Here is a 13,928-nt window from a genome sequence, read left to right on the forward strand (position 1 = left end):
CATAGCCGTAGCCCTGTACTGCTCTGTACTGTACTATGAGTCACTGTTTTAGGCATGGCCAGGCATCGGATGGGTGTTAAACAAATTACATTTGTGTTATTTACAACAAATATTTTCTGAACGGGAAGAAGGAGAGTCTGTTGTTATATATCTGTTTTTCATTTCCCAAAATATGCTCTGGCAACATCACTGGCGTCATTATAGTGCTGAGAACTAACGTCCTCTGCAGTCTTGCCAAAGTCTATTTTGGTAACATTCTGTAGCTACAGTAAATCGTCTGTAGACCATATCATGTCCAGATCGAACAGACAGTGTGATAACGTTAACTGGCCTTTTGCGTAATCCGTGCCATGTCTGTGGAACCAACTGTTTGGATGGAGAACATACAGGATGTTATGAATTAGCTTTCTCTAACAAGTCTTCGTCCAGTTACTCTAGTATGGAACCCTCGATTACCTACACGCTTTCTCATGTTCAAGTGAATACGAGACTTGGAACTATGGCAGTGTAAAATTCACTAGTGTGAGATTGTGTTGTAGCCGACTGTCAAACATGGACGTGTCTCAAACGTCACTGATATTCCCAACATAGTGGGGAATCTAGTGTAATTTGAGACACACCCTATCTGTGTCTCAGGTGAAGCTGTGCGACTTTGGCTTTGCCCGCATCATTGGAGAGAAGTCTTTCCGTCGGTCAGTGGTGGGCACTCCGGCCTACCTGGCCCCGGAGGTTCTGAGGAATAAGGGCTACAACCGCTCCCTGGACATGTGGTCTGTGGGGGTCATCATCTACGTCAGCCTCAGCGGCACCTTCCCCTTCAACGAGGACGAGGACATTCACGACCAAATCCAGAACGCTGCCTTCATGTACCCACCCAACCCCTGGAAGAAGGTGTCCCAGGAAGGTGGGTGTCTGTCGAGCAGCAATGAGTCATGCATTACTGTGATAACTGTATTACTTTAAAATAACATTTTATATAGTTGTGTTGGAATGATACTGAAAATCAGACTGAATAGGCTCTTCCTGAGTCTCTGTTGGACTTTGTAACCATATAGTGAATGTTTGCTACACAGTCAGAATGCCTTTATGATAATCTGACTTACATTTGCCCAGTAGCGGTGCGTGGGCAAAATCACTGGGGAACCCAAGCCAGAAAGAAAAGCCATATTACAACCTATGTGTTGTGATAATTGCGTTGTTTGCTCTATAACCTGTTAGTTCATATGCCTTGCCACCGTGATATACAGTGAGGGAAAAAAGTATTTGATCCCCTGCTGATTTTGTACGTTTGCCCACTGACAAAGACATATTCAGTCTATAATTTTAATGGTAGGTTTATTTGAACAGTGAGAGACAGAATAACAACAACAAAATCCAGAAAAACGCATGTCAAAAATCTTATAAATGTATTTGCATTTTAATGAGGGAAATAAGTATTTGACCCCCTCTCAATCAGAAAGATTTCTGCCTCCCAGGTGTCTTTTATACAGGTAACGAGCTGAGATTAGGAGCACACTCTTAAAGGGAGTGCTCCTAATCTCAGCTTTTACCTGTATAAAATACACCTGTCCACAGAAGCAATCAATCAATCAGATTCCAAACTCTCCACGATGGCCAAGACCAAAGAGCTCTCCAAGGATCTCAGGGACAAGATTGTAAACCTACACAAGGCTGTAATGGGCTACAAGAGCATCGCCAAGAAGCTCCATGCAAGATCTCACCTCGTGGAGTTGCAATGATCATGAGAACGGTGAGGAATCAGCCCAGAACTACACGGGAGGATCTTGCCAATGATCTCAAGGCAGCTGGGACCATAGTCACCAAGAAAACAATTGGTAACACACTACGCCGTGAAGGACTGAAATCCTGCAGCGCCCGCAAGGTCCCCCTGCTCAAGAAAGCACATATACAGGCCCGTCTGAAGTTTGCCAATGAACATCTGAATGATTCAGAGGAGAACTGGGTGAAAGTGTTGTGGTCAGATGAGACCAAAATGGAGCTCTTTGGCATCAACTCAACTTGCTGTGTTTGTAGGAGGAGGAATGCTGCCTATGACCCCAAGAACACCATCCCCACCATCAAACATGGAGGTGGAAACATTATGCTTTGGGGGTGTTTTTCTGCTAAGGGGACAGGACAACTTCACCGCATCAAAGGGACGATGGACGGGGCCATGTATCGTCAAATCTTTGTGAGAACCTCCTTCCCTCAGCCAGGGCATTGAAAATGGGCCATGGATGGGTATTCCAGCATGACAATGACCCAAAACACACGGCCAAGGCAACAAAGGAGTGGCTCAAGAAGAAGCACATTAAGGTCCTGGAGTGGCCTAGCCAGTCTCCAGACCTTAATCCCATAGAAAATCTGTGGAGGGAGCTGAAGGTTCGAGTTGCCAAACGTCAGCCTCGAAACCTTAATGACTTGGAGAAGATCTGCAAAGAGGAGTGGGACAAAATCCCTCCTGAGATGTGTGCAAACCTGGTGGCCAACTACAAGAAACGTCTGACCTCTGTGATTGCCAACAAGGGTTTTGCCACCAAGTACTAAGTCATGTTTTGCAGAGGGGTCAAATACTTATTTCCCTCATTAAAATGCAAATCAATTTATAACATTTTTGACATGCATTTTTCTGGATTTTTTTGTTGTTATTCTGTCTCTCACTGTTCAAATAAACCTACCATTAAAACTATAGACTGATCATGTGTTTGTCAGTGGGCAAACGTACAAAATCAGCAGGGGATCAAATACTTTTTTCCTTCACTGTATATGGGCCTAAAGGCCAATACAATAAGAAGACAGTGGCAGAATAAATTAAACCACACATTTGTTTCATCACAAAACCGGAGAGAAACCTCTGTTCGGTGAAGTCCACAAAACAAACTGCATGTAACAAATAGTTACATGACCTACAGCATGGTCAAGCAAGTTAATGTTTCCGACATTTTCGGACTACTAAAAAACGATTGATTTAGAACCACAGAGAGTTACCGCAAGTCACAAAGAAAACAGGAGCTGCCTCCACTATTCCAGCACCATTTTAACTTCAACATTTCAACATCATCAAATCACCTATGCTTAGTCTAATACAGTGACAACTAAAAGATACCAAAAACAATTTAGTCCAATCAACGTAAGCTAAATATGGTGTGGCTGTAAATGGTTCAGATTTGTGTGTATGTGCGTGTGTGCGTTCGTGCAAGTAGAAACAACATGTTGACTCACCCTAGAGAAACGCCAATGCCATCCTCCTCTCTTTCATGTTGACGAAATGATCTATGACTCTGACATACAGTACACGCTTTTACCTGGCTAAAATTCTTGCTTGCTAGCCTTTCATGGGCAATGTTAGCTAGTTAACATTAGCTTTCCACATCTAGGTACATATTGAACTTCCATCCTCTCAGTCCAGGGGCACAATGTATGAATTTATGGTTGGATCAGAATCGGCGTTATAATCATTGGCCAGTACGGAAAATTAAGTAAAACCACAAGTCCAAATCCCTTTCTCCATCCATGGCTAATTTAATAAAGGGCCAATTTTAGCTAGCTAGCTAGCCACCGGAGGACAACAACACAACGAGAGGCAACAATTTAAGTTGTTTCTGTCAATGACGTATTTCTCTTGATGCGATGTGATAGGAGTGAAGCCAAATCCAAACTGGCTTCCCTTGACACTTTTATTGGTGCGCCATGACCATTCACTGTTGAGCTCACTCAGGTTCCCTTGATACTTTTTTATCAAGGGAGGCCAAATGCTCGCTGGCTTCCCTTGCATTCAATGGTACGGGTGGCAACAATGTCATACTCTTTATGACCAGACAACATCAGATAGATGGCCTACACATGCAGAGACAGAGGGGCGCTGTTTCGCTCACTCTGATGCTTTCTCCGGTGAGATACGTTCAGCTTGCGAATTGAAGGAAAATTATGAAACACAGAGAGATGAAAGATACATTATTTTTTATTTTTTTATTGGTAAATTTTTTTGGCAAGCCTTGCTTCCCTTGGCATCCATGAATACACTCCATGCATTTACCAGGTCAGTGAGTCAGTATTATGGTTATCTGAGGGAGTCTGCAGATTTTTTTGCATTGAATCGTGTTAGGGCCTGTCTGGCCTGCATAGGAACCTCTCTTATCACAACTTTGCTCTCACCTCTAGTGCTCCATGGCTCACAAAACCACTATGAAAGCCTACAACACATATCCTGGCCCCAACAACTATGCTGCTATTGAATTGAGCGGATGGCATGCGTCATTGTCCGAGAGATGGAAAGAGAAAGAAAGAAAGTCTGTGTGTGTGAGAGAGATAAAGTGTGTGAGAGAGAGAGAGAGAGATAAAGTGTGTGTGTGTGTGAGAGAGAGAGAGAGAGAGAGAGAGAGAGAGAGAGAGAGAGAGAGAGAGAGAGAGAGAGAGAGAGAGAGAGAGAGAGAGAGAGAGAGAGAGAGAGAGAGAGAGAGAGAGAGAGAGAGAGAACCAATTCTTGTTGCAGCCTATTCATGTGCATAATGCCAAGCGATCCCTGGTACTATAGAGGAGTGGCCTAAAGGTCAAGAATCCCAACTGGGACTCAGAGAACCATGACCCCTGAAATAATCTTAACATGATGTTGGCTTTGCTCATTAGCCCTTGCATGGCTCTGAAAGCGGCCTGCGCCAAATCCTCTAGGTTTCCCACCATGAGTTATCCTCTGACGGCCTGCTTTGTTGTTCCAGCAATTGACCTCATTAATAACTTGCTGCAAGTCAAGATGAGGAAGCGCTACAGCGTGGACAAGTCGCTCAGCCATGCCTGGCTACAGGTAAGCCTTACTCTGGACTAAACTAGATATTTAACAGAAATCATTACAGATATAGAAACAAGTCTCTCAGCCATCCCTGGCTACAGGTAAGCTCTCCATACTGCATATATCACAAATTAGGAAGAAAAGTTAGTACATTTTGGCCCTGTCTTTCAGCCATCCCTGACTACAGGTAAGCTACCCTTCCATAGCTGTGGGAAGTAGGGGTGCTGAGTGCTGCAGCACCCAATGAAAAATCACAATAAAAAAAATATATTAATTAAAATATATATTTTCTAAAAAATATATTTATTCACAAAAGTAGTGCACTGGGCCTTTACTAGTATAATCAGACCGATATATAGACCACAGTAGGTTGGTGGGACCTTAATTGGGGAGGACGGGCTCGTGGTAATGGCTGAAGCGGAATGAGTTGAATGGTATCAAATACATCAAACATATGGTTGCCATATGTTTGATGAAATTCTATTTTCTCCGTTTCAGCCATTATTATGAGCCTTCCTCCCCTTAGCAGCCTCCACTGATATAGACATCTGTAGTGCGGGCAAACATTATTTTTTCTGCATCTCCACTTAGTTGTATATTAAGAACAGTATCTTGCAGGATTCAATAGTTAATATTGTAAGAGTTGTTGCCCTATCCCATTCTCTGCGGTTGTCATTCTAATGGGATCCAGAAGGAACAAAACCCTGTCCTTAAACATTTACATCAAAAGGTACAAAGTTATGGGCAAAGATACAAAACATCCACATCAAATTAAATAGTTTTCTTGATCAAATAACATGGAAAACAACCGCTTTTTGTACAATATTAATTTACCATCCTTACATTTTACAGACGCTCTTATCCAGAGCGACTTACAGTTAGTGAGTGCATACATTATTATAATTATTTTTATTTTTTCATACTGGCCCCCCGTGGGAATCTAACCCACAACCCTGGCGTTGCAAACGCCATGCTCTACCAACTGAGCTACATCCCTGCCGGCCATTCCCTCCCCTACCCTGGACGACGCTGGGCCAATTGCGTGCCGCCCCATGGGTCTCCCGGTCGCGGCCGGCTACGACAGAGCCTGGATTCAAACCAGGATCTCTAGTGGCACAGCTAGCACTGCGATGCAGTGCCTTAGACCACTGCGCCACTTCATGTAAATGTAGTTACTGTTTTGTACATAGGCTGGTCATCTAGGTTTGTACCTATAGATTTTCCATCACAATGAAAAAAAAACAATGCACAATACAGTAATTGAGTACATTGAGACATCAAGTGGTTTGTGATGATGTGGTTCAGTTGGTAGAGCATGGCGCTTGCAATGCTAGGATTGTGGGTTTGATTCCCACAGGGGACCAGTATGAAAATGTGTGCACTCACTAAGTTGCTCTCTGTTGTCCCCTGTAGCTCAATTGGTAGAGCATGGCGCTTGCAACGCCAGGGTTGTGGGTTCGTTTCCCACGGGAGGCCAGTATGAAAATGTATGCACTCACTAACTGTAAGTCGCTCTGGATAAGAGCATCTGCTAAATGACTAAAATGTAAAAATGGATAAGAGTGTCTACTAAAATGGAAAAGGAATGAATAGACAATATCAGTTTTCACATAGAAATAAGTTGCATTTGCAAAGTATTTCAAGAAACTGGAAAACATAAATCAAGCAAGTATTGTTATATTCCACAAGTATTATCAGATTAACTGTTTTGTACAGATAATAATCAGACTCATGTTACAAATGCTGGTAAACACTCAAATACATTTAGTTTTGTTTTAAACAGCATGGGCAAAATAAAATCCGTATTCCCCTTCATCTTTAAATTCGAGATTTAACAGACAACGTAACAGATAAAAAATACTGTACAAATCACAAAGGAGTAAGAAGAGTTATTGTATTTGGACAAGTTTGTCAGCCATCCATGGCTACAGTAAGTCTCTCGGACACCCCTGGCTACAGTAAGTCTCTCGGACACCCCTGGCTACAGTAAGTCTCTCGGACACCCCTGGCTACAGTAAGTCTCTCGGACACCCCTGGCTACAGTAAGTCTCTCGGACACCCCTGGCTACAGTAAGTCTCTCGGACACCCCTGGCTACAGTAAGTCTCTCGGACACCCCTGGCTACAGTAAGTCTCTCGGACACCCCTGGCTACAGTAAGTCTCTCGGACACCCCTGGCTACAGTAAGTCTCTCGGACACCCCTGGCTACAGTAAGTCTCTCGGACACCCCTGGCTACAGTAAGTCTCTCGGACACCCCTGGCTACAGTAAGTCTCTCGGACACCCCTGGCTACAGTAAGTCTCTCGGACACCCCTGGCTACAGTAAGTCTCTCGGACACCCCTGGCTACAGGTAAGTCTCTCGGACACCCCTGGCTAGAGTAAGTCTCTCGGACACCCCTGGCTACAGTAAGTCTCTCGGACACCCCTGGCTACAGGTAAGTCTCTCGGACACCCCTGGCTACAGTAAGTCTCTCGGACACCCCTGGCTACAGTAAGTCTCTCGGACACCCCTGGCTACAGGTAAGTCTCTCGGACACCCCTGGCTAGAGTAAGTCTCTCGGACACCCCTGGCTACAGTAAGTCTCTCGGACACCCCTGGCTACAGTAAGTCTCTCGGACACCCCTGGCTACAGGTAAGTCTCTCGGACACCCCTGGCTACAGGTAAGTCTCTTGGACACCCCTGGCTACAGGTAAGTCTCTCGGACACCCCTGGCTACAGGTAAGTCTCTCGGACACCCCTGGCTACAGGTAAGTCTCTCGGACACCCCTGGCTACAGTAAGTCTCTCGGACACCCCTGGCTACAGTAAGTCTCTCGGACACCCCTGGCTACAGGTAAGTCTCTTGGACACCCCTGGCTACAGTAAGTCTCTCGGACACCCCTGGCTACAGGTAAGCCCTACAGAAAGAGAGATGAGAGAAATTAGTTTGTAATCCAACAGCAGGAAAAAGTCAAAATTATTATTTTTGAAACTATCACTAGAAAACAATTGAAACTGTAGGCTAATGCTAACTACTGTGCTCCTGCTAATGATGTCCCTCTCAGGACTATCAAATGTGGCTGGACCTGCGTGGCCTAGAATGGAAGATGCATGAGCGCTACATCACACACGAGAGCGATGACACCCGCTGGGAACGCCACGCTGAGCAGCACGGCCTGACGTACCCCGCCCACCTGGTCAACCCGCACGCCGATGTCAGCGAGGGGGTGGAGCCTGACCCCGAGTCGGAGGAGGCGGACACCATGGTGGCCCTCAGCGACAGAGTCAGCGTGATGTGAATTACTGTAAACGCAGGGCTTCTGCCCCCTTAAGAGTCAGCGTGCTGTAGTACTGAACACTGCTGCCTCTGCACCCTTAAGATCCGTCTCACTCCCTCCACAACACAACACACCACAGCACAACGGACTGACTGACTGATCCCTCTACTCCCAGCCAGGCACTAGGGGCTCGATATTCAAACCCTGCCTTCAAACTAACTGCCTAACTTACAAAGAATCCCATTTCTAATAGTCTGTATATGATTCAACCAGGCGTATTCCCTACCTGCCTAATGAAAGAGAATCTAATTTCTAATACTGTAAAACTCTTGGTGTGAGGGATCATCCAGGTGTACTGTACGTTAAGTCAACAGCAGCAACCAATCCCCCCCAAAAAGCCAGCAGAATGATTTAGTCAAAACCAAAATGAGATGTGTTTCACTGTGATTGGGTGCAACCCAACGAAACAGCTCAGGACTAACCTCAGTGGTACTCAGAGTGAGAACGGATATTATTATTATTACTATTACTTAAGTTTTATTTCACTCTTGAATGTACCTTTATATGATGACATGATGAGAATTCACATAAAACCAGTATAGCTGGAATGGTAGAGAGAGAGCGAGAGAGAGAGAGCGAGAGAGAGAGAGAGAGGGAGAGAGAGAGAGGGAGAGAGAGAGAGAGAGAGAGAGAGAGAGAGAGAGAGAGAGAGAGAGAGAGAGAGAGAGAGAGAGAGAGAAAGAAAAACAAAATCCTGAGGCCTGGATACAGAGTAACAGTGAATGTAGAATACCTGTAAGCATTTGTTCTCATCAAGAGCTAGCTGCTTTTCTAGTCTATAGTGTTGAAACATGTTCATGATGTCATGCTGAATGTTGCATATGTGGCTACTGTACAGTATGTTTGTGCTCTTTGCGCAATTGCAACCAGCATTATTGTCTGCAGGGAATAAATTATTTTCTCTGGCTACACATTTAAATAAATATATTTCAAAGCTGATATGTAAGTGTTTACTACCATGGATTTATTACATTATTTGTGAGTTTGCTTTACATTTACACCCCGATGCCTTGCCTAATGCCTTATATTTTGACCTACATTTGAGTACACTGGCCACAGGACTTAAGAACACATGTTTACAAATTGCAAGTTATTTTAAACATGGCACCCATACTCATTCTGCAGCTTCATTCATAGTTTAGGGGGACTGCATGAATAATGAGCATGGAGAATCAGGGAGAAAGATGAGGGAAAAAGAGCCCACCATTCCCGAAACTGGGAGAAGAAAGTCAAGCCAAAGGTGAGACAAAACCATATGTACATTGGCTGAATGACACTAATGTGAGAGAGAAACTATTATTCACTTAGAGATTAATGTTGAGATTACATTTATATGATTGAGAGGTGGTTGAGTCGGGTGGTTGATTTGGTTTATTATAGGTATGAAGGCCTAAGTAGGTTGGGTGATTCATTCGGGGGACTGATTCATAATCAATTTCATTTACATTTACAATTTCCAGAGCAATACGTTTTATTTGTGTATTATTGAAGAGATAAGTTATCCGTTTTCATACTTTGGAGACACGAAGGCAAAGAACACTTATGCTGGTTTATACTGGCACATTGGAAAGTTACGCGCACTGTTGAATATACAACAATTACTATTCTACCATAAGATGGCGCTCAATACAAAATGTTTTCCGTCTTAGTCAATGGATCAGGGTCCATGTATACCTACTTCTGTGTTTAGTTGGGCACCAAGGGCCACAAGAAAAACAAACACAATTAAGAAATACGGTAAATGAAAACATGCATTCCATGCAAGACAAAAACATGAATATTATAAATGACCAGACTTGTGACGGAGTCCCTGGTTTGGTACCATATCATAGGCCTATTGTAGGCTATAGGTCTACTTTCGTAGGCAACCGCAAACAAATAAGAGCAGAAGTTATTGCTTCAAGTAAAAATCTTATTTAACTATTAGGACTAACTCAACAAGTTCAAAGTGCATCCTTCCAGAAATACTACCCTACTGTACCTACCATAAACTTAAATTACCAAATTAATTTCTTAAAAGTATTTTACTGAGCAGATAGAACCAGCTCAATTCTTTTTCTCTATCTCATATTTTCTGTTGAACATAAACGAATGCAGTATGCAATAGTGTGCAATTATAGGCATAATTGTCAAAATAGTGGACGAGGGTTCACACTTTGCCTTCTTTGAAAGCTGTAGATGTAGAATTAGATTAGATCCACAATTTGGTGAAATCAAGATTACTTACCCATGTATGGCATATCGAAAGAGAAAAATGCCGCAGAGAAGCCATCTCCTCTATAAGGTTTGCTTTTTGAATGCATTAATAACTAGGACAATTGACTTATTGCAAACATTATTACAAACCTATCACAAATAGCAAACTGTAACCATATTCGATAAGAACCCATGAAGAGTCAGCAATACATTTTTGGAAAGACAGGATATTCACTTGTTATGGCTGGCTATAGGCTATACTCTACTTTGGGTGTGCCTACACAATTCTTCGAGTATAACAATAATGCAACGAAAATTACAGTTCAGTCTCCCGAGGAGTTGATTAATTAAGCGACGAAATTCGAGACCCCGGTCATTACAGATCTTCCGACGCTTGAAATAAGCAACAAACTTAGCACAATTGTAATTATTATTGTTCTTATTAGCGATTGTATTACCATTAGCTTATTGTTATTATTACTTAGACATTTAACTGATTGTATTATTGATATTAATTGATAATTAATTATTATTAGGCCTACATTATTATTAACAATGTTATTTTTGTTGCTGTTATTATAAAATCACTATTATTGTTATTTAAATAGGCTATCATAATCTTCATACCATTCTTTTCAAATAAGATTTACTAATACATAAAAATTACATTAAACATTATAACATGAGATATTCTACAAATAAACAAGATTTATAATCTTTCTAAACAAATAATAATTCCACCAAAAGGAAAACATTTAGTACTTCTGTTAGACAACAAGAACGAAAACAGACAAATAGCTTACTCCTACTCCACCATATTCCATGTTTGCATACAGAAAACAACACAGAAGAATACGCTGAGTGCATAAAGTAAATTCATGCAGCCACAAAGTCATTTTAAATGTGGGATTGTTATAATAAAAAGTCAATTTTCAAGTCGAGGGCATGTCCATTTTGAGAACATAGCCTAGACCAAACGAGACTTCTTCATGCAGGCTACACTACACTAGTATGTGGTCTTTCCCTCGCTGCACCGTTTAGTGGTGGCTTGTATTCCTCTGATATTGATTTTGTGTCAGGACTGTTTTCCTTTCCAGGTTGCCCCCAAAGGATCATTTGAAAATAGTTTCTTAACTTTGAATATAAAATGCTTGGTGACCATTAATGCGTCCTTTGGTGTTTATTTGACACATCATCACAAGTACATTTATAGATCAGTGTTGGTTGCCCATGAGCGCCGTACAATAGCCGCGGAGGATCACTGAGCCCATGTGAACAGAGTGAATCCATTAGCCCGCGGAAATAGCGTGAGGCTGAGTGGATGGCAGTTCGCTGTCTGAAGAATGTACACCTGCAGTTATACTCTGCCATCCGTCACTCTGCAACTCCAAACACATTCTTTACAACAACCGTGGTTGCACCGGTCAGTGAGCGACGACAGCAGGTGACAACTTTTCAAGCATAACTTATAAACAGGCCTTCAACACACACATTGCCTATACATAACACTGAGTTTTAAATTACAGCCCTCTTTAAATAGCCCACAGAAAAACATAGGCCTACATTTATTTCCGCATAATAAGTATTTTCATATTCTTTCTTTTCGTTTGTAATTCTGTCCACAACTTGCACTCTCTTTTAGATATTATGAGACCTCATCCTTATAAAACTTAATTTCCTGCACATGACAATATTTGATAGGGTCTTCATAGACAATACACTCATTGCCAATATATTGGGACGCCAAAAATTATTTTGCACATTTTAGTCTGTTTGAATTTGAAATCACAATATGACAGCACCTATTCCTGCATGGAACATTCCACTTTTTTTGTTGTCTGCAGAAGAGGAAATATATTTTAATATTCGTTTCACAAATGAAACTTACTTGTCCAATGAATAGGCCATATAGTGTTAGGGGTTGCTAGGTCATGCACGAGGACAAGTGGAATGAATAAAAGATAGATCACATCTAAAGTATAAAAACATTGGGTTCCAACTGAAACCAGGAATAGCTCATCTAAAGAGCATGACATACAGAGAAATTGAATGAATAACCTTACAAATCACACACTCCACCAGTGGTGTTCTCAATCAAAATATATTACATCAATTAAACATTCCGTTCATTCCAATTATTCAGCAGCATCACCTAGAGCAAATGACTCCACCAATGTACCTGAATACAATTACTCACTCACTGCTTGTGTAACTTATGGCCTATCTCTGGAAAAAAAAAGTGCCAAATAGTTTTTAATCTAATAAAGACTAACATTTTCAAAGTACAATTAGTTGGTAGAATTATTCAAACTTAGTAGAATACACAGATGGAATGCCTAATGCCATTAGTTGGAGGTTTGTTAAATGGGGTTGGGTAGGGAGGAGAGGGGGCACACAATCCACAAAAGCACTTTTTTTTAGGCTGAACCTTGCACTCTGCTTCACACCCTCTGAGAAGCCCTTCAGATGTTGGTGTTGGAGTGCTGAAGCCTTTATTCCCCATCCAGGACAACTGTCCATCCCCACAGCCACGCCTCCAATTGATTGTTGGAGTGCTCCACTCTGTTTAATATTTCAGCAATGTTGCCATCCCCTTAGTCAAAACTTAAACTTTAAAACATATATTTTTTCCTCTGGATGCCCCCACAGGGAGAAGTTCAAGTTCTACAAATTGGGCTAGCTAAATATTATGATAACCTTTTCCCTTCTAATTTGTAGTGGAGTCTGAACACATGCTAGGATCAACATCAATTACTGTGCAACATTTCAAGTGCATGGTTCATGGACATGTCAGGGACCTAGTGGTGGGGAATGCAGGGTCCTGGGATGGGGGCTGGGATGGGATCAACCTCGCTGCACCGTACTGTGCCAGAGAGCATCATGGGAACTTATTTAGCCCAAACACAAATGTGCTGTTGTCTGTATCCAATGAGCGCTATTGCCTCTGTTCAGAGAGAGAGAATCTGGAAAGTCATGAAACAATTTCCCTGTCAATTAATCGAGAGACAGATTCAGGTTCACAGGCTCTCTCTCCCCTATCCCCTCTCTGTTTGCCTGGGATTCTTTCACACCTAGCCTGTCTATGCTCATATGCTTTTGTTTGTTATGGTAGTGCTAGCTGTTTAGGCAACAGAGTAGTTAAGAGGCTCAACGTTCACTCTGCTGCAAAATGTGTCTGACTAGAAAACTGAGAGAGAGAAATAGCCCTGATTATTTCACCATACTCTCCTAGTAGTTGTTGGATAAAGTTATTCTGGGTCACCACTTCTCTCTCTCCGGCAGCCAGAGCAGAGCCACCCGGCGAGCGAGAAGCCCCTCTGTGTCTGAAATTCAATAGTTGGCATCAATGAGCACACCCTGCCTCGCACGCAAGGGGCCAGGAGCGGAAGTGGTCGAGCAGGGTAACATTTCCTTTATTTGGCCACACCACCACCGTCCACCACTACTACAGCAAACTCTGTGCAGTTACATCACCAACACTGCAACGTCCCTGTGTGTTTGTGTTTAGCTGCCAGGGATGCCATACTGACCAAGCGAGTGGTTGCACTCTGCTGGGATTGAGGGAGGCAGGGATTGGATGACTAGCTGTATGGGGATTCTTTGAGTCTCTGTGTGTTCTTGGGCAAT

At 42.6% G+C, this 13,928-nt stretch overlaps 1 protein-coding gene across 1 annotated transcript in view; it reads left to right on the plus strand.

The window, feature by feature from the left end:
• LOC121544720 (serine/threonine-protein kinase D1-like) overlaps positions 1 to 8,718 on the plus strand; it is a 62,605-nt gene extending 53,887 nt beyond the window's left edge. Inside the window, exons 17-19 of the mRNA XM_041854811.1 lie at positions 637 to 904; positions 4,716 to 4,801; positions 7,833 to 8,718. Of these exons, the coding sequence (XP_041710745.1) occupies positions 637 to 904; positions 4,716 to 4,801; positions 7,833 to 8,066 (588 nt within the window). The 3' untranslated portion in view covers positions 8,067 to 8,718. The remainder of the gene's footprint in view (positions 1 to 636; positions 905 to 4,715; positions 4,802 to 7,832) is intronic.
• The last annotated feature ends 5,210 nt before the right edge of the window (positions 8,719 to 13,928 follow it).

This window comes from Coregonus clupeaformis, chromosome 29 (assembly GCF_020615455.1).
Source record: "Coregonus clupeaformis isolate EN_2021a chromosome 29, ASM2061545v1, whole genome shotgun sequence".
Classification (NCBI taxonomy): Eukaryota; Metazoa; Chordata; class Actinopteri; order Salmoniformes; family Salmonidae; genus Coregonus; species Coregonus clupeaformis.